The sequence below is a fragment of the Artemia franciscana genome, chromosome 7, assembly GCF_032884065.1.
Source record: "Artemia franciscana chromosome 7, ASM3288406v1, whole genome shotgun sequence".
In the NCBI taxonomy this organism is placed as follows: Eukaryota; Metazoa; Arthropoda; class Branchiopoda; order Anostraca; family Artemiidae; genus Artemia; species Artemia franciscana.
The window spans coordinates 13,782,819-13,805,499 of record NC_088869.1 but is presented as its reverse complement, the minus strand read 5'-3'; the positions used below and the strand labels follow the sequence as shown (position 1 = coordinate 13,805,499).

General features: G+C 34.6%; 1 protein-coding gene across 1 annotated transcript in view; it reads right to left on the bottom strand.

The window, feature by feature from the left end:
• The window catches only part of LOC136028872 (amyloid-beta-like protein), a 157,614-nt gene extending 135,895 nt beyond the window's left edge, over positions 1-21,719 (bottom strand). The window contains exons 1-2 of the mRNA XM_065706814.1: positions 21,543-21,719; positions 7,150-7,356 (exon numbers count right to left, since the gene is read on the bottom strand). Of these exons, the coding sequence (XP_065562886.1) occupies positions 7,150-7,356; positions 21,543-21,605 (270 nt within the window). The 5' untranslated portion in view covers positions 21,606-21,719. The remainder of the gene's footprint in view (positions 1-7,149; positions 7,357-21,542) is intronic.
• Positions 21,720-22,681: the final 962 nt, after the last annotated feature.

Genomic DNA, 22,681 nt, shown 5'->3' with positions numbered 1-22,681 from the left:
AGAAATGTAACAACCAGGGAAAAGCTGGGAAAGAGGTTTTTTGGTACATATGACGTCATAGAAAATACTCAGGATCTACAACGAATCCGAACACCTAAATCAAAAGGCAAGGAAAAATGTCTGGGGTAATGATGCCCGAAAATGAAGTACAACGAGATCTATGGCTAGAAGACATGCGACAACAAGCAACACAAAGAATCCCAAATGAAAATAATAGACAACGGAATCAGCGGGTAGAAGAAAAGCGAAAGGGGTGATCACATCGAACCGCAAACGAAACCAGCGATTAGAAGAGAAGCAACAGTGAAAATCACAACAATTCCGAGGAGGAAACAAATCCTTTAAAATGGCCGATTTTTTGATGTATCAACAGGAAGGACGAATTAAATTCACGCCAGAATTTCTCAATTTAGTTGAAATAACTGTTTTTGACACCTCATGACATGAACTGAAGAATAACACGAAGATTATACAAATGAGTACTTAGAGAATATATATATATATATATATATATATATATATATATATATATATATATATATATATATATATATATATATACGCCAACCCAACACCAAGTTGGTGGGTGCGCTTGGCGCCCCCCCCCCAAGCCCCCCCGCGGGCGTAAGTCGTTACGCGCCATTGTAGTTGTGTCCCTGTGTACCACCTGTGAATATAGAAAGATATATATATATATATATAATATATATATATATATATATATATATATATATATATATATATATATATATATATATATATATATATATATATATATATATATATATATATATATATATATATATATATATATATATATATATATATATATATATAATATATATATGTATAGATATATATATATATATTATATATATATAATATATATATATACATATATATAATATATATATAATATATATCAACTTCATGACGACATACAGCTCAATCCTTATAATGACGTCAGTCGACAAACATGACGTCAGTCAACAGACACACAAACAACTTATATATATATATATATATGTATATATATATATATATATATATATATATATATATATATATATATATATATATATATATATATATATATATATATATATATATATATATATATATATATATATATATATATATATATATATATATATATATATATCAATTTATGTAATATTACAAAAATAAATAGATGCACAAAAATAAAATAAAATACAGTTCGTTCTACAGCATGGTATCCCTTAGGAAGTATCCATCCAAAGGATATATTATTAATTATGCCAGAATTCTTTCAGATAACTTTTCATAAAGAACCGACCTTTGACAAGATCAGTACTAGCCTACTCGAGCACAATTTTGTAAAAGGAGAATAATTTTCTCATGCTCACTAAAATAAAATAAATATTTCCGAGGGAAGAAAAGAAAACCTATAGATTTTGAAGGAAAAACCCCATAGGGGAAAATGGCTCTGATAATGCAAGTACCTTGCATGATTTTATGGCTAACTAAATAAGGCTAAAGATGCACAGTGAATAATACAATTGTTCCCCTTGATATTCATTTCCTTTTTTAACAGCTTTACAGGGTATCAGGCATTATAGGATTGACATTTGACAGGCTTGACAAAATTAAATTTTTAGTATTTTCAACCCCCTTGAGAAATGCATGTACCCATGATATGTAACAAAAATGCTTAGTGCGAGGACCGATAGAAAGCAAAGCCGTACCAGGTGTTACAAAGTCAACGTTTCAAGCAAATCAATCGCTCATATAAGTGTGATCCTCTTTCTTAAGATGTTCGGCTGAATAATCAAGCCACGTCACTCTGACTTCACAGCGTGTCAATTCTTTAAAATCTTAATATAAACATATGCTCCGACTGTCTTTACTAGCCACTAGTAATGTAGATTCATTTTTTCTACTCTGTAGATTTTGCAGACGGGTCAGAACCGACTGTAAAATCTACAGAGCTAAGAAAAGGAATCTACGTCACTAGAAGATAGTAAAGATAGTGATGATATTGATATTACGATTACTATCAATCATTCCTGAAACTAACTGAAAGCCGCAAAGACTTGCTGAAATATCCCCTAAATTTTGACAAGCTTAAGCAACCTTGAATTTACAATCACTTAAGCGTGAAAATTATTCCCCAAAATTTTTTTCAGCATTTCGAATGGTCTAATTTAGCCGATCTAATTATGGGAAGACAACTTTCATGCACTTTGTACTTAACAAACCATCCATTTTTAAGCCAACAAAGAAACTTCAGGATGCAAAACTTTTTATTTAAGCAATAGATAGCAGAAAATCCAAAGCATAATATACTTCAGTAAACTATTAAAGTTAGCAATTTTTCCATTGATCGATACAGAAATTCTTACTAGTTTATAAAGAGAAACACAGGCTAGAAAGAAAATTAGTCAGAGTAGAACTTCTTTCGTTGCCAGGGAATTGACGCCGACTAGGAAAAGTTATTATGCGTTTAATCAACAACCTTCATCCATCATTTAGAAATACGAACAAACTAAGATATCCCGAAGAACGACACACCTTTGAAGATATAACCCATTTATCCGTCAATTCGTGAGAATGTTCAATTGATCCTAGCCAAACACACCCGTAGAAGAAATAGCACATTGACTACATACTCTTGACAACATTAGCAGGCAGTGATGAATGACACAATGAAATATGATCTTAAGTCTTATTTATCTCAGTGCAGCCCAGAAGAAACTCTAGCATTGGTTTTATACAATCCGATTCGGGTTGCCACAACAAACATATATGCATTAAATGACATTAAAGTGAATTGCTCCTGTTTTTTTCTAATGTTTTTTTGAACGTATGAAACCAAGAAAGGACAAAACAAACGAACAAAAAATCAAATAGGTGAAAAACCGAGGATTTTGTGAGCCAGTAGCAAAACATGAAGAAGAAAATCAAGTAAATATTTCGACAAGGACCTCCACCAAGTCGTCCTCAGTGCTCAACAAAAAAAAAAGAAGAGAAAAAAAAATAAAGCCTAACCTTCTGAAATGAACTCTGCAAGAGGAGAGACACTGAATCAAAACAAGAGCTAAGAGCTCATATGGCACCTGTGACGGGGCAAGAAGAGCTAAGAGCCAAGAGCTCATATGGTATGAGCTCTAACAAAATTCTAAGAATCAATAGGTTGATTTAAAAGAAAAATCAGAGGCTTAATGCCGGCCAGGACTTAAAATAAGAGCTCTGAGTCACGATGTCCATCTAAATATCAAAATTCATTAAGATCCGATCACCCACTCGTAAGTTATAAGTACCTCATTATTTTCTAATTTTCCCTCTCCCTTTAGCCCCCCAGATGGTCGAATCTGGGAAAACGACTTTATCAAGTCAATTTATGCAGCTCCCTGACACGCCTACCAATTTTCATCGTCCTAGCACGTCCAGAAGCGCCAAACTCGCCAAATCACTGAACCTCTCCCCCCAACTCCCCCAAAGAGAGCGAATCCAGTAGGGTTATGTCAATCACGTATCACAGACAATTGCTTATTCTATCCACCAAGCTTCATCCCAATTCCTCCACTCCAAGTGTTTTCCAAGATTTCCCCTCCAACTCCCCCGAATGTCAAAAGATCTGGTCGGGATTTGAAATAAGAGCTCTGAGACATGAATTCCTTCTAAATATCAAATTTCATTAAGATCCGATCACCTATTCGTAAGATAAAAATACCTCAATTTTCACGTTTTCCAAGAATTCGGTCCAGTTATATCAGTCACGTATCTTAGACAGGTTTTTATTCTTCCCATCCAGTTTCATCCTTATCTCTCCGCTTTAAGTATTTTCTAAGATTTCCGCCCCCCCCCCCAATGACGCTGGATCCGGTTGAGATTTAAAATAAGAGATCTGAGTTACGAGGTCCTTCTAAATATGAAGTTTCATGAAGATCCGACCACTCCTTCGTAAGTTAAAATACGTCATTTTTTCTAATTTTTCAGAATTACCCCCCTCCCAATAAAGCGAACCCGTTCCAATTATGTCAATCACGTATCTAAGACTTCTGTTTATTTTTCCCAACAAGTTTCATCCCGATCCCTCCAATCTAAGCGTCTTATATGATTTTAGGCTCCCCCCAAACTCCCCAAATGTCGAGATTTAAAATAAGAGCTTTGAGACACGATATCCTTCTAAATACCAAATTTCATTGAGATCCGATCATCCGCTCGTTAGTTAAAAATACCTCATTTTTTCTAATTTTTCAGAATTGCCCCCCCCCCCCAACTATCCCAAAGAGAGCAGATCCGTTCCGGTTATGTCAATCACGTTTCTAGGACTTGTGCTTATTTTTCCCACCAAGTTTCATCCCGATCCCTCCACTCTAAGTGTTTTCCAAGATTTTAGGTTTCCCCTACCAACTCCCCCCCCCAATGTCACCAGATCCGGTCGAGATTTAAAATAACAGCTCTGAGACACGATATCCTTCCAAACATCAAATTTCATTAAGATCTGATCAACCGTTCGTAAGTTAAAAATAATTCATTTTTTCCTAATTGACGGGCCCCCCACTCCCCCCCAGATGGTCAAATCGGGAAAACGACTATTTCTAACTTAATCTGGTCCGGTCCCTGATATGCCTGCCAAATTTCATCGTCCTAGCTTACCTGGAAGTGCCTAAAGTAGCAAAACCGGGACCGACAGAATTTGCGATTGCTATTTGTCACTCGGTTAATACCAAGTGCCATAAAAACGAACCAGAGATCAATGAAAGAGAATTTACCAATTAAATTGAATAAGTATCCTTTTGCCTTGCAACAGATTTTGCCTGTCTACAATTTCGGTTTTCATTGGATATGCGGATAGGCTGTCTTAAATTCGACTGGGCATAAATATTGATAGTCTTTTAATATCAAGTTGTTATAAATTGGGCTTAAGGAAATATCTCCCGTGTCTCTATTTATAGCCAAATTTCGGTTTATATATTTTTCTCTCAATTTATGTCAATATTGTATTGTTTTTTTATTTTATTTTTTAAACAATGCACCAAAAAATTTCTTTTAGAAGAAGAGTAGGTCAATCTTGGAGTCATGGACGGAGTGGAATGCCGACGTTCATCGCCATATCAGGAGTGGTGGTGCCCAGTTTGACCCCCTCACCCCCGAAATTTGTCCGACTTGTGAAAAAATAACAAAGGTGCTTATAAACGAACTTTTGATGCACCTTGTAAAGCTTTTACTGTGACCCCACCGAACAAAAATCCTGGATATGGCCTTGTCGGCGTCACTTTTTACGGCCCTGTGTTCAAAATTCCAAATTGAAATAACCCATTAGTTAAGATGAACAAACGACGATTGAGCCAAATAAATAAAGAAACAAATGGATGCCATGGACGCTGGAATCTAGTTTATGGCTTATTTAGCCACATTTAATTAATCAAAGGGTTTCTTTTCTTTCTTTTTTTTCAGCCTTCCACACAATCTTCCGAATTGAAATAAATCAAAGTAAGACGAATAGATGACGGTAAAGCCAAATAAATGAAGAATCAGATGGATTCCATGGACGGTGTAATCTATTTTAGGGCTTATTTAGCCATACTTAATTAATCAAAGTGAAATTTAACTCAAGACTGTCGCGTCTAATATACATGCATAGATGTAGGGGTTCACATTAATATTCTTTTTCTATTCTTTTCAAGAAACTAGAATCCGAATACACTTTTAGAAGAATAGTAGGTCAACCCCTGAGTCTTGGACTGAGTGGAACATCGCCGTCCTTCTTTTTTACAGCCCTCGGCGTAATCTTTTGAATTACAATAACTTCTACAAAAAGATGAACTGATGAAAGTAAAGCCAAATAAAAGAAGAAACGGGTGGATTATATGGACGTTGCAATCTATTTTATGGTTTATTTAGTCGTATAGAGTATATGACTAAGAACGTAACAAAATTCATATAATCAAATTTTGATATGTTCTTGTGTAAAACCACTTCCGAACAAAAATCCTGGATACGCCCTTGACTAGGATGTACGCTATTTATGTGTATATCTCTGATCCTTATATTGCTTTTCAAGGAATTTGAACAGGGAGTTGCAATAGCATTTCAGAAAAAAATAGAAGCTGTAAAGGAGAGTAATTAAAACTCACGATTCGAAAATAGTCTTAAATGAGTATTTTCGTACCTTAAGAATTACACCTTTTCAGTTGGTTTAACCTCCCCATCCCCTCCCACATTTTTACAACTCGTAAAAACGTAAGAAAAAGGTATTTTAACAAGTTTTTGATGCGTCTTTTAAACTTTTTGCAAAACCTCCCCGAACTGAAATCCTAAATACACCGTTGCATTTACCCTTGACGTCTGAATGAGACAAACTCTTAAAAGAAAATATATAAAAAAAAAACTTGACAACAACTGGTTTAATTTATTTTATACTCTTTCACGAATTTTAATTTTCTTTTCTGACGTAAAGCAATCTATGCATGACTGTCTTAAATTTCATTTGTCATGTTATGTAGTCATCCTTGTTAATATTATAATTTATGGAATACCTATTTAGTATGCAAAGCTATCTTGTCAAGAAAATACAGGGACTAACTTTAGACTTCCCAAGACAAATAGAGAAATTAAACAAAAGAAAAGGTTATTTGAGTTTAAAATTAGAATAAAAATCACGCATCAAAAATAATTTAAATAATAAAAAGCTACGACATAGACGCTTTGGCTGGATAAAATTACTTGACTCGTTGGGGTGAGGGGGGGGGGGGGGGGGGGGCTCGGCGTTTAACCCATCCCAATTTTTGTCTAGCTACAATAAAAACAAATTGTTTATGTGTTTTAAGTTTTTGTACCCCCCACCCCCCAAAAAATCCTAGATACATCCCTGGTCGTGAGTCATGGCTAACACAGTAGTGGTCACCTAGTAGAGAACAGTCTCATTTTTCGAAACAGAAAAAAATTGGAGAAGTACAAAAGTGACTAATATAGTTTAAAGGGTACCGCGTTTGAGTCCCCCCTCCCCCAAATTTCTGTCTGACTCGTAAAAGCGTAACAAATATGCATAAAAACTAATTTTTGATGCCCCTTTCAAGTATAAAGTTAAACTAAAAAAGTTAAACTAAATAAAATCACCCTTAAGCTCACCCTAAAAAAGTCACCCTTAAAAAGTCATACCTTTCGGCATAATTCTAGAACCTGCATCTTATCCCTAATGCATCCAGGCTCAGCTGTTGAATCTGAGACCCATCTATCTGGACCAGCAAGATACTGAGGATACAAATTGGCTCCTTTCAATCCAGCTCCACAGGGAACAGCAACCTGAGGCTCAAATCGGGGACTTGCTACTTGAGAGCTTCCCGTTGCTTCAGCGGCAGCAAGGGCCTAAAAATAATGGTTAGTATTAAAGTAAATAAAAACTACAAAATACAAAACGGTAAAGTAAATGAATTAATTAGCAAGAAGGTGATTTAAGTCCAGCTCTTTTCCAACAGACTTTCAGTGCAGAATCAACAGATCAAAGGATCCCAAATTCTTTTAGCAAATTAAATAAAGAAAAACAAGTTTCTTTTTTCAACTGAAAGTAAGGAGAAACATTAAAACTTAAAACGAACAGAATTATCACATAAATGAGGGGGTTCACCCTCTCCGCAATACCTCGCTCTTTATGCTAAAGTTGGATTTTTTTTTTCCCCAGTTATTTAAGAATGACTCCTGAATCACAAAGGCTATTTAATTAGAATAATAAGCTCTTTTACAAGTTTTTAAAAAACTTCAGCGTAAAGTGCGAGGTATTGAGGAGAGGGCGACCCCTTATTTATGTAATAATTGCTGATCATTTTAAGTTTTAATGTCGCTCCTTACTTTCAGTTGAAAACTTGTTTTTCTATTTAATTTCTGATCATTTTTAAATAATGTTAGGAAATCCACCCCCCTCCCCTCCATAGAAAATCCCTTCCCCCCACGAAAAATTCCTCCACGGAAATATACTGCCACGCAACCCCCATCTCCCCAGAAAAAAAAGCTCATATGAAAACGTCTGTATATTTCCCAATAACCAATAGTATATGTAAACAATTGGGCAGTTCATAGCTTGCAGCCCTTCCCTCCGGCACTATGGGGGGTCAAGTCATTATCGAAGACATTTCTACGAGATTTTTCGACTATGCCGAAAAAATGGCTATCTTAAAATTTTGATCGGGTGACTTTGAAGAAAAAAATAAGCGTGGGAGGGGGCTAGCTGCCCTCCAATATTATTGGTCACTTGAAAACAGCACTAGCACTTTTGATCTCCAACCAAATGAGCCCTCTCCCGATCTTCTACGATCACTGGTTCGATACAAACACCCCCTGGGAAAAAAATTAAACAAATAAATAAACACATCCGTGATTTTTCTTCCGGTAAAAAAATGCAAAATTCCACATTTTTGTACATAGGAGCTTGAAACCTTTACAGTAAAGTTCTCTGGTATGCTGAATCTGACAGTGTTATTTTCATTAAGATCACTTGATGTTTTGGGAGTGTTTTCCCCCTTTTTCAAAAATTAGCAAAATTGTCTCAGGCTCGTAACTTTTGAAGGGTAACATTAAATTTGATGAATTTTTATGTATCTATTGTTATCAATACTCTGTTTCTTAGAGTGTTGGTTACTATTGAGCCGCGTCACTCCTTTCCTTACCACAAACTGTTTGAAACATTTCGCAGCATGTAGACGGTAAATTGAGACGAAAATATCAATTTATGTCAACAGGTCAATTTTAGAGATTAACGACTTCCGAGGGAAATTTTTTTCCATGCAACCAGTGAGATCGTTCAGATCTGTTGTTCTTCCCTAATAACCCTCTATGTCAACCCCCTCGTAAAACGTCTTTTTAACGATCATCTCCTAGCACTTATGGTTATTTAAAAATCCGTTTATATGGCAATGAAAAATACCATGAAGATATGAAAATATAACAATAAAAGGAGTTCCGTCATTTTCTTTTTATATGGTGTATTAAATGGCCTTGAGAAATTAAGACATTAAACTTTTTATATATTTAGCTATAATAACATAAATCATTCATCTCAATGTTGTATTTATTTTAAAAAATGCATTAATCTAACAATTTTTTGGTTTAGACCAGCAGGTGTAATATACCCTCAGTATCTTTCTATCCCTAATATTCTTCAGCGGGTGTTTAGAAAACAGATTACTCAAGCGTTTCTCAAACTTCAAGTTCTAAAAACTCCAGCCTATACGAATTTCTGAAGGTTAGACAGGGAATCCACGCACAAGTTTTCAGAGCCCAACCGATTGAAGCTGAGGTTTCAACCTATGAAGCGTTTTTTTTTTTGTTTTTTTTTCTCGGGAGGAGACAGTAAATACAATCTGTCTAATTCAGGCATATGCAAAGATCAATTATAGCCCAGCCTGGCTTATACTGAATATAGTATGAACCGATTTTGTTGAAATCAGGATTTACAGCTAAAGTCATAAAGCCAATAAATTTTGTTGACTTTTGCAAAAATTTCAGCCAAATTTGACAAAAAAAAAATCTTCATAATTCATAATGATGTTTACAGCCTCTGTGATTTGAGACACTGACATTCCCATCTACACGGTTACCTGCCTCTGCAGAGCAAACCAATCACGACTGCATACAGGAAAAGAAAGTGGAGGTGGTGGTAGAGGTGGAAGGGGGAGGTTGATTAAAAGCAGAGCTGTTGGGTATTTAGTAAAAGCGAAAACGATAAAAGACTGAATGCCTCATCAAATCAGGTACAGTAATTTTACTTCTGTTTCCGTAATGCTATTTAACTGACTACCGTCAGTAAAATTCGTTACAGAGCATTTCTTCCAAAACTGAAGGCTCTAGATCCTGGTCCGGGTGCCACATTTCTAATATCTTATCTGTACTTAATGACAATCTTAAATAAAAAAAAAAAAAGGGTAAGATTTCAGATCCAAATCGAATAAAAAAAAGCTTCTAGTCTAGCAAGAATCGCTAAAATCGCTTCTTTTTTTGTCATTCATATTATCATCAAACTAAAAATACCGAAAATATATCCGACCGCAAAAAAGTTTGATTAGAAATGTGAAAGCGAAACAATAACCATATAATACTGCCAGGATATGGAGCAAAACATTTGAACTTGAGGAATAAAGTATTGTTAAAAATCGTCTACGATAACAAAAGCTGAGGTAAACTTTAGTGTCTTCATAAGTAACTAGAAGGGGAGAAATGAAACAATAATAACCGCAAAGCAGCGTTCTTTCTTAATTCAAAAACGAGTTTCTGCAAGAATACAAGAACTCAAGCTGCGTTGATTTTTGAATTTAAAAAAAGATTTTTCCGTTGATTTTTGAATTTAAAAAAAGGGAATAGTTGTGGGAAAAGTCAAAGTCATGGCCAATTGTAGAAAAAAGCCAAGACAGATTGTCCAATTAAGTTGGCAGCCCAGCCAAGGTTAATTTTACCAAGCCATTTAACACTCTAAGCCATTTAACACTCTAAGCCATTTAACTCTCTAATTCAATTAAAACCTGGTGTGGGATACAGGGGAGCCAGCGTTTACCCCCGACCCGCTAAAAATGTCCGTTTGTTTACCAATAAAAAATGGTATTTGTAAGCAATTGACAAATCACAAAACTTACAGCCCTTTCTCTAAGATCTGTAAAGGGTCTTGCCATTCCCAAAAGCATATTTATTGCACCTTTCAATTATGATGAACCGAATGGCTATCTCAGATCTTTGGGTACGTCCTCGGATGTCTTGGGGGGGGAATGCACTCGGGAAAGGGGCAAGTTGTCCTCCATTCTGTTTGGTCATTTACAAGGCACTTAAACTTATAATTTTTGTTCGAATGAGACATCTCCCGGTCTTCTAGGACTCTTGGTTTGATATGATCATCCCTCGGGAAAAAAAAAACATCCATGATTTTTAAATAGTAACGAAGAACAAACATCTTTTCATAATAAAAACAACAAACTTGGGACTGTTTTAATTTTCCAATTTCAGTTTCAAAGACCTCATTTTATTGTAGGTTTTATTTAATTTATATGCGTAGTTTGCTGCAGACGGCTCTTGAACATAGAGCCAAAATATGTTCAAGGTCTAAACAAATTTCACTGTCTCAAGTGAATTCCCTGCTATTTTACTTGCTATTGTTTTCATTCTTTGGCAAAAAAATCCACAATCCAAACATTTGCATATAAGGGCTTTAAGCCTCTATAATGGGGTTACGGGAGGGAGGTGCCTCAAATGGTCCATTTTAATGACAAAACATACCAACTCCAGGACTTTTGTTTGGGGGAGATGGTACAAAAATACTCTAAATACACATCAAAAATGCGTTTATATGCATTTTTTACAAGTCAGACCAAGGTTTCCACCCCTCATTGAGCCTTCATGTAAATACAGAATTAGTTCTAAGAATGACTTAGTTTCAAAGTGTAAAGGAATAAAAAAATATGCAAGGATCAAAATACAAACCAAAAATGGAAGGAATGGATATGAAGACATGTAGCCTCATGAATACAGAGGAATAACGCGAAATGTCAACAGGGCACAGTGATTTGAGGAGCAGAGCTTCACTGCCACCCTAAGCTCCTTCGCTGTAGATACAAGACACATCAAGCAAACAGATAATACAATACATAAGAGACAGATTCAAAAGTCTTTGATGCAAGACATCTAAAGCTAAAATATAATAAAGGACAGAATAACTTAGTCCATTGATGAAACAAGAATTATTTAGAATGATCATAGAGTTTTTGTAGCAATCTGTTTCGAGTATCAGCACAGAAAAAATTTAAAATTTCCAAATAAAATATTGTGCGACAAAAACCAATGGAAAATTCTCTGGTTAATAGCACATACAAGGCAATACAATACAAGGCACATCCTGTAGGAATAGTAAAAAGTAAATGAAAACACATAGTAAAATCTTTGGTTGATGTAAGATAAAATTTCCCCCTGATTCTATTGTTTTTTTTTATGGTGAACCATACTGCAAGGCAGATAATGGCTATACGCCATCTAATCTCTGGTTAATAGCACTTAAACCAGCCAAGCGATTCTTTTGATTAAAATTTCCAGTCAAGAATGAAGCCCGAAAACGGAAAGTCAGCTCTAGTGGGAAGAAAAAAATACAAGGCACATCCTGCAGGAATAGTAAAAAGTAAATGAAAACACATAGTAAAATATTTGGTTGATGTAAGATAAAATTTCTCCCTGATTCTATAGTTTTTTTTTTGTGGTGAACCATACTGCAAGGCAGATAATGGCTATACGCCATCTAATCTCTGGTTAATAGCACTTAAACCAGCCAAGCGATTCTTTTGATTAAAATTTCCAGTCAAGAATGAAGCCCGAAAAAGAAAAGTCAGCTTTAATGGGAACAAAAATACAAGACACATCCTGCAGGAATAGCAAAAAGTAAATGAAAACACATAAGAAAATATTTGGTCGATGTAAGATAAAAGTTCTCCCTGATTTATTAATTTTTTCGATGGTGAACCATACTGCATGACAGATAATGGCTATACGTCATCTATAAATGGGGTGGGGTAATTCAGCACCCAAGGAGCTTTTAAAGGCAAATTTGAGCATTTCTATATACAAAAATTTGAAACAAAAGCAAAAACTTTAGAAAACACGACCCGTCATTTATTTATATTGTTCTGATTTATGTTTAGATTTATTAAATTGATTCTGTACAGCTCTTTTGCTTCTCACCTTGTGAGTTTTTTCCTATTCACCCTGAAAATTCAACATCCTTATCATAGCCTTCCTAGCATCATATGAAGGATAGCATCATCCTTCATAGCATCATAGCCTTTCATTTTTTAGTTGGCTATGAGCCTGCTTGCGTGAGGGGTTTTTTATGCCCCTAATGGAGAAAATTAAGACTACAAATTAGGTAGAAAGAACAATGGATATGAGGTCCTAAGTGTTCTTTTTAACAGCCATAAATTTCTAATTATCAATTTTATGCTTACCCATAATTACAATTGAATTGGCAAAAATTAAGGAAAGATGAACGACATGAAAACTAAAAGGAATTATAAAGATCATTAAAATATCAAGACTTCAACAACTGAAGCCTCTACTATTACGCATCTGCCAGGGTCGCTATTTCAAAAATTGTAATTTCATAATTATATGACCCAGTGCTGACATTATTTTTACAACAATAAATGACCTCAGTGAGTATGGTTAATGTGGTGCATTATTTGGTTTGTTGTCTAGTGCCTTTCACCAGCCAAGTGAGATGCATCGCCAATAATATATTTTTATTCTTACTAAGAATAATTGACAAATAAACGGCGATATAAAATGCAATCGTTATTTCTAAATAAATGCGACAAATAAATGTTATTCCCCAGAAAAATATTTTTAACACTTTTTTTAGTCTATCTACTGTAAACAAACATTTGCATCCCCTTTCAATGGTACCTGGAACCCCACCTCCTTTCCTAGACTCAGCACTACTATAAACACCAATAGCCCTTTTTCAGAACAAATGTGCAGCACCTCCAAAATGTCATTGTGTTGCTGTTCCTAACAATGGTCTTTTCTACTGTATAAAGCAAATTAAAACCCCTTACAAGTAGCGCTATGGGACACTTCATGGCAACTTCTGTTGCGCAAAACAACTGACTTGCAGATTATGACATTTTTTTATGAAACTACCTGCTCTTAAACTCCACATACTTTATAATAATAGATTGGTCTAATACACATTTAAATTCATTTTTCAGTATATGTCCAACTTTCCAATATATTTGCCACTCTTCCATTATAATGGAAGAATTTTTCATTATAATGGAAATTTTCTATTATAATGGAGGAACCGAGTGTGCTGAACCTGAAAGAACCTCAATACAACTATTTGATTTTAATTCAAAAATCAACGAGAACCTTATCTGGTTCTCAAGATATTATACCTTCTTTTTCCCAGCATGTCTGTGTCTCTTTACTTACAGCAGGCATAGCTGATCCATCAGTTCTTTTTTAAGTTTTCATGTACGGATCAAAGAAATGTTCTAAAAACAAACATTTCTTTATATTCCAGCAAAAAAAGCAGAAATTTCCTAAGACTAAAAACAAGTTTCGTACCATACACTGAGGTTCATTTTTTAACATTTTTGGTATTTTATTTTGATATAAACGAAAAGTTCTACACAACAGTCAAAAAACCTAGAGTGCGTTTTCCAATTTGCCTGCTCTGCTGTAAATTGAGCAATGTGTAGTACACACCACCTTTTTGCAGTTCCACAACTGAACTGGTTGCCAGACTGCATTTTTTTTTTTATTATTTAATATTCTCGCCATTCCTTATGAAGGTAATTGATATGAATTTTGCAATTAAACATGTTAACAAAATGAATTTAACAATTGAAATTATAAAAATGCCAAAATTCAATAATAGAAGCAATAATTAAAGAAATAATTATTATTATACTTCCTATAATAATAATTTATTTCTTACCCAATTACAAAAGGGAAAAAGTGGAGTACAAGGAGGAAAAAACAAAGAATTACAAATAACATAATATACAAGAAAAAGAAATAATAATTTAGCAAAAGAGGCGGATAAGATTATTATTAGCACCAAGACGGATTTGCGCTTCATCAATCAATTTTGAACTTGTTTTTTCCACTGAGACAACAATATCCGTTGCCTGATATTTACTAATTAAACCTTCAGTTCCAAAATGATCGTGGTAAATAAATTAAGAACTTACAATACCGATAGCAATCCGTCTTGACCCTCTTTACGTCACCTTTATTCAGATAATAGGTAATGTGAACAATCAGCAAATAAAACCATATTTTTAATCAAAAATGACAATTCTAAGGGTGGCACTTTCGATTTAATCATTTTAAAATATAGGTTTCCTAACAAGGCAAGTTTTAGCATTGATTTCAGTGTTAGTAATTCAGAAACTTTCCTTTCAAAAGTCGCAAGATTAGACCTGACCATCTTCATAATGAATAGGATCTTTGAATCCAAAATGAAAATGGAAGATCGTGATAAAATCTAATACATTTGACGTCAGTAAAAATCAGTCTAGGAACACAATAAAATTATCCGGAGGTGCTAAACCAAATATTTTCGAAATTATTAACATCAGTCATCAATTCCACTAAGTAAGTTCGGGCAATAAGGGATGAGAAGATGTTGAAGCCATAAAAACTCCCACCCACCCCATCTGCTTCATTCAAGAAACGCACCCCTGATTAGCGTTTATTTCCTGTATAATAATGAGACTAAAATCACAGATACTTTTGAAGAATTATACTAGACAATTATTTACCGAGAAACTATACGTTAATACGGAGCAGCTGCTGAGATACCTTCTTGCTGGAGGGCTTCTAGGCCACTCAAGGCTTCTTTAGGTTATGTATTGGAGGGGGAGAAGTTTCTCCCCCTCCACTTCATACCTATGAAGTTTCGAATTGCAGCCCAAGGACGATACATTTTCTAGGATTGTCAAAAAAGCTTGGGGTAATGGTTTGCTTGGGACAGGAATGCAGACGAAAACAAAGAACGGTCAATCTGATGTATGCTGAGCATGGACCACCATGCTATATTCCCATTAAATATACCTTACCCCATTGACAAGTGACATTGCCAGAGCTTTCAAATCTAAGGAAAGTGGTTCGCTAAATAAAACTTAGAAACAAAAACAGTAAACAATGAGAAGAGTTTGAATAAAGCACAAATCTTACTCTAGACGCTAGAGGGAGGAGAGGGGCAGTAACCCCCTCTCATTTGTGGTAATTTCCATTCGTTAAAAGTCAGATTTCTTCATACTTAGTAATTACTGTTCATTTTAAGCTTTTATATTTCTGTTTAGCTTTTGATGAAGCTTTTTATTTTAATACGGTCGTTTAACAAGGGCTATAGTTGTACACAGAGGGGAGAATCCCCTGTCAAAAGACGGTCTGAAAGACCCCCACCTTCGGCAAAATTTCAAAACACTTTTCCTACATTGTTTTTGACCCATTCCCTCTGAAAACTCACTGATGCCCCCCCCCCCCCCAAGCAACCTACAATGTCAGAGCATTGTGAATCTGCTGTGGGTTAAAATATGAGAAAAATAGGTTTAAAGGCCCTTTTTTTTTATTTCCAATTGGGATAGGAGAAGGGTCAATGTTAGACACAACATTCTCTGTTCAATGGACATAAACAATTTCCTACAAATATTGACCATCTATAAAACAGCTGTTTCTGTGCATATGTTAGGCCAGCACTAGAACCAGAGAACATAAATATAGCTGTGAAAATTTCAGAATGCATCAAGTAATTAGGCTGATGACAATGAGATTTTCAAACCCTTATCAACCCATTGGTTCAGGTGCAGAACTTATGCCCACAATGAGCTTAGCCCTTCTTTACTGCCCAGTTTGATTAGTCTCTGAAAACCCCTATTCGCCCCCCATAGAGGATGAATAGGTCCTAGACTCCAAAAAGGCATTACTAAGACATCTACTTTCTACTCTGACTAGTTTTGGTTGAGATCTAACATATCCTGATGGTTAAAATTTCCCCATAGAAGGCAAACTGCTCCCAGATCCCAAAAGACACAACTAGAAAGCCTTAGTTGTTACCTCTTATCAAAATTGGTTGGGATTCAACAATTTTTTTGGTATATGTCCTGGTGACAAGGATTTACAGATTCCCTGATACAGAGTTGGACTACTGTTTTGCAATATAAATAAATCACATTTAGTTTCAAGCAACATATGCCTTGGGAAAACACTCTATGTTTTCCTTAAATTTTTACCCAATTTTAGCAACATACCAGACAAAGAAAAAGCTGTGAGTGCTTCCCACACAATAAAACGAATTGGTTAAGGAAGAATAAGGGGCCTATAAAAGATACATTAATTCATCTAAATATGTACAACCATAGACTGGATATTCAACAAATACTAATTACAACACATTTACACCCAAAAAGGATAGGGGGATAACCATAGGTTATCAAAATGATCTGCACAAAAATCTTGTTTGTGGTGGTATATATGTAGTCTCAGGTCTTTTTTTAGTACTTTTTTTAGTACACTCTCTCTAGAAAAAAAAACCTCTTATTAAATAGCAACAAAGACCACACTGCCTTTCCATCACAAACATCAAAAACAAGAAGAAAAATAGGGAATTTCTCAAGATGGGAAACAAAATAGAATGAATATTTCGGCCCTAATGTCCAAGAGCTGTTCTCAGCAAAACAAAATATATAAGAAGAAAAAACTTACAACAGGATAAAATCAATAAAACTAAAATGAAAAATTTTTCAAAACAGTCCCATTCTGTTTCCCATGAAATTTGTTTCCCACTGTCTTGAGAAATTCCCTATTGTTCTTCTTGTTTTTGTGTCAATTTGGGCATTATGTTTGCACATTAGGGGGGAGGGGTAAAGTACAGCAGGTCTAGATGCAAGATGTGGTAGCTACAATTCTTCTGATATTATGAAGCAAGAATTGTTTTTTACTTCACACTGTCCCCACCTTAATCCCCACACTTAATACTTTAAACCCCCTCCCTTATGCGTATAGCCCAAATTATATATTTACCATCTATTCTGTCACTTCTCTTTGTCTTTTCTCCAGTTAAGTTGAAAGAAACTAGCAAAAGAAACCAGTTTACGGTGTGTCAATACATTAACAACCTGAGTGGTAAGGAATATATCATACAAATACCATTATTTATTATATATGCACAAATATTCTACCCTTAAGGGAGAGGGGGATACAAAAAGTATATTATTACGTCAAATATTTATAATCTTTCCAGAAGGGGACTTTCTTTCCAGCCTTTGTTGAAGAGCAAGGATTTATTCCCCACACCACTAAGTATAAGTACATATTTACATAAAAGCACTTTCTGGGTTTAATAGAGACTGTAATTACCAGCTGTTCTGTATAAATTTCCTAGAATGACAAAGGAGATTTTCCAGTTGTAACTGAACTGAATAAAACTGAAGCCACACATTAGATCAACCGCACCAAAAAAGAGGAATCTATCAGGAAGTTTGGACACACAATTTAACTTGGTGGGATCTGGGAGCATAAGAAACAGAGCCTGGGGTGCTAACAGTTACCTGGATATCCCTCCTTTAAAAAAAAAAAAAAAAAAACACTGATATTCCCCATACTTTACTATATGCTCTTATGTTTAGTAGGGTTATGGCTTATTTCTAGAATATAAATTCTAGAAATTATGGCTCTAGAATCCATAAATTCTTGAGTATATTTCTGAAATTAATGAAAAATGTAATAATTATATTTATCCAAATCATTGAGTATAACAAAAGGCATGTGAACATGAGGTGGTACTTTACAATGCATTAAATTAACCCAAGTTTCACTCAAAGGATGTTCTCTTAGGCATACAATGTCAAACTTACTGTACAGTTAATCAATTGTTAGATCATATTATTTTGTCCTTTTAATATTTAGAACAGAAACTGTCAGAAATGTATATTTTTTTTTGTACTTATAACTGACAATTAATTTCAATTTTGGGCATGTGAGGGAAACAGTTACCTCAATCTCCCTCCTTAAAAAATACAAAAAAAAATAATAATGTCTTTTTGGCTGTTCAGAGAAAAAAAAACGCTGATATTCCCTATACTTTACTATATGCTCCTATGTTTAGTAGGGTTATGGCTTGTTTCTAGAATGTAAATTCTAGAAATTATGGCTCTAGAAACCATAAATTCTTGAGTATTTTTCTGAAATTAACTAAAAATGTAATAATTATATTTATCTAAATCATTGAGTATAATAATACAACGCATGAAATTAACCCAAGTTTCACTCAAAAGATGTTATATATAGTAGCATGGAAGTAGGTATTACTTACTACTTTAAAGTAGAAGTACAAAGTAAGAATGTTGGGGAAATTTCTACTCCAGGGGTTTTTCGCTATCTGAAAAACTAGTTGTTATGTAAATGAAACTTTTAATGATATGTTCACCACCAAAAGCATGCAATGAGAATGTTTTTTGAAGTACGTAACACTAATCTTTCTTTCTCCAGAGGGCATCAACCTTTGATGATGTTTTCAAAGCTTTATGTTATAAAAGCAAAGTCTTAAAAAACATATATTCTTTCAAAATAAGGCACAAGAAAACTGTTTAAATTTCGTATCTTTGCTAGATCAAAATTTATAAAGTTACAAAGATCTGTGAATCTATTGCTTAAATTGGGGGGGAGGGTCTTTGGTATGGCAAATAAGAGACTAAAAGCCAAAAATTAAAGTAAAATGATTTTTTTACAAGAATTCAGATAGGTCCTATCATGTATGCAATCTTCTAAAACCCAGAAAAAAGTAAAAGATAGACATAATAACTTGACAAAACCTTGTCAGGGCTTTTCTTCAGCCCTAGATTCATTCCTGAAAGTTTCATTCACCTAACTCAACTAGTTTAGAAGACAGCAAGAAGCCCCTAAAATAGGAGTTTACCAAAATTGGTGTTTAAGAGTTTGGTTTTGTCACTGAAAGTGACAGTAAAGTTTAAGAGTTTGTCTGTATGTTACTCTTTTCTTCAGACCAATTTTCACACCCACATTGTTTTTACTTTTGTAGAAACCAAAATCCTAGGACTAGCTATATATGGAACCAATATGGGAGGGAAGGTTGTATTTGGGTAAATATGAACATATCCATAGTAAGAAAGTAAATACATCACTAAATACCCTTTTTTATGCTGTTTTGAAATTCAATAATTGTATACAGGGCAAGTTCTATTTGAAGCTTTTAAAGTGGACTAAAAACAGTCCATAGTAAGTAATACCACAAAAGTTTAAAAATGTGCTTATATAAAAAAAACTATCTAGTTAAAAAATTACAATTTGTAGCTGATTTAAGAATAAGCCATAAAGCTCACTCACAAAAGACAAAGCTTCTCAAATAAGGAATAACAGCAAAAGAAAAAGTACTCTATTGTTGACAACCCTAAACAGGAAACTTACAGCTCCCATCTTGAACAACAAAGAAAATCACATTTGTGCCAGTGATGTGATTTTGTCATCCCCCCAATCCAGGGGGGAGTGCAAAGTTGGAGCCAATTTTCCTAAATCAAGTAAACATGAAAGTGAAGATGTTCCTACATCAAGTGAAGAATGAAAAAGCCATATGGTACCATGAAGGCAAAAATATAACAAAGGAAACTGACGTATTCCTCTGGATGCTTGAATTATGAATGCCTATCTTAGTTTTGATAAGATTTTTTGGAAAAAATTAAATTTGAGCTGGGGGGGGGGGCAAACCCAAAGGCCTGGAGAGAGCAGTTACCCTCCTACCCCATAACAAATTATGCCTGTTTGCTGTATGGTTTTGTCTTTGTTACTAACAGTGTACTGAAAACTCAAAGAGTTGTTTAACATCTCTTTTAAAAATCCATTATCTATATTTTATTAGTTTTAAGAACTAATTTTAAACTTTACCACATAACCTTGTCTAAAAACTATAGGCAAGGTAATAAGTTACCTTATCAGACCTGATTAAGGGCTCAAAATGGAATTTTCCCCTAAAGCAATTATTGAATTTGGAAAGAGTATATAGAATGCATCAAGTGATGTATTCACTTTCTTCCCAGCCAAATTATACAAATAATTAGGCCCATATGGTTACTAGCATATGAAAGTGAAATAATAGGCTAATTATGTTTTGAAAGAGCAAAAATGCATTGAGTCATAGCCTAGGCTATGTTCATATTATCCCTACATTGGTCATGGAGTAGAGCAAAACCCACAAACCAGCAGACTTTTGAATAGCCTATAGCTAGGCTTAGCCTACATCTAGCCTCATTGGGAGGATACAGGAATTCAATTGTAAACAGAAGCAATAAATATGGTAAATGTATACTTTTGTTCTAGGTGTTCTAAAGTGTGTATTACTGTATATAGCAAGATTTTGATGATCAGATATTATTTCTTTGTCATTATTAAAGAAGCACATCCTTTTTTTAGGTTTTCAAAATCCCCATCAAACAAAACTAAAAATGCATAAAAAGGGCTTGCTTACAGATATATTTACACATAGAGCAAAGCATATTAGTCTATGAGCCCTGCAGGCAGCAGGGCGAGGTCTGTATTCTAAATTTATTCAATAAAGAGTGATAAAACTCAAAAAAAAAAGAATTTTACCAAAAATAAACCTCAAACAAGGTTTATTAAATAAATATAGAATACAGACATACAGGGACGCCACAGGACCCCACAGGGCTCATGGACTAAATGCTTCACTCTAGGCCTATAGGTGATTTTGCCTGTAAGCAAGCCCACTTTATGCATTTTTAGTTTGCCCCATGAAGGAGGAGGGTCAAACAGAAATGGATGTACTTCTCTATAATAACAAAGAAACAATACAGGATCATCAGAATCTTGCTATATGCAGTAATACACACTTGGAAACAAGTGAACATTTATGCTACCATAAATATATTTGGGAGCGTCATTGGAATATCTAATAGTAAGCTTCTTTTTTCTCCCTATCTAATTCCTACCCTTGCCTACAATCTAGGCTAGCCTATTTTACCGTATCATGTAGGCTACCATTTCATGCTTACCTCAATATAACAGAATCCTGGATTGAAGGAGAGTATTAGAAACAATACTAAACTTTCAAACATCTTTATATGCAACACTTTCTACAAGTTCCACTCTTCTAACTAGAGACTTTGAAAGAAATCTAGGCCAAAAATCTTTGTTCCAATATTTCCATGGAAACGAATTGTTGCTGATGTTGTGGTAGTTGGATATCTGAGATCTTTTACGCCATCTCTGCCAACTTACTTGATAATTTCCTAGGTTTCGCTCAAAAAAGTAAAAAACCCCACAGTTTTCTTTCCTGAGTAGACCCCGCTGTAAAGAAATATACTAATTGTTTAATTCCCCAGCTCTTTGTCATCTACTACCCAACTTTGAGAGCCCCCCAACTGAAGGACCAGTTACTAGACTCCGACAAATAAAAAAGAATTGTCCACAGTTACTGACTTGCTCAGCCTATAGTACTGAGAGATATCGCAAATCATTTGCTCCATATTTTACCCATCATTTTAATAATATTGACGCGACTAATATTTAATGTTTGATTAATATGTGTTTGATTAATATAATGTTTGTTTAAATTTTCCTGTGAGTGTTTTTGAAGGTATAAATTATTTTTGTCATGACATGCTAATGCTAGCTCCGGCTATTGCAGTGAATAAATATATTCTATTCTTTTCTATTCCTCAGCTCCTCGATAAAGTTTGAAAAATGAAGCAAACCTGCATTATTTATGATCGCGTAAGCAGAAACAAAGGGGGATGAGCCGGTAAAGTGGTTCGCTCTTGTCCCATCTCACAGGTATGAGTTATGACTTGACTGAGTTGCAGATCAAGGATTTCTAAGAGGGGGGGGCTTGGATTAAATTTTAGTAATTTCATTGCTAACTTTTGGTCTACGCTGCAACAGAGAAATACCTAGGATTTCATAAATAGTGGGTAAGGGATCCATGAAGTGGCGGGACAATTTGAAGTTTGCTAAAAAATGTTTTACCACAGAGGAACAACTTAATACTTTTGGCACCGATTATTTCTTATGTTTCACAATAATCCACGGTTTTAGATAGTAATATTGCGCTATTGAGCGTCAGAACTTTTTTCTTCTTGGCAAGGAAAAATAATCTCTGAAATTTTTCTTGTTTTATACTCTGTATTTGGGC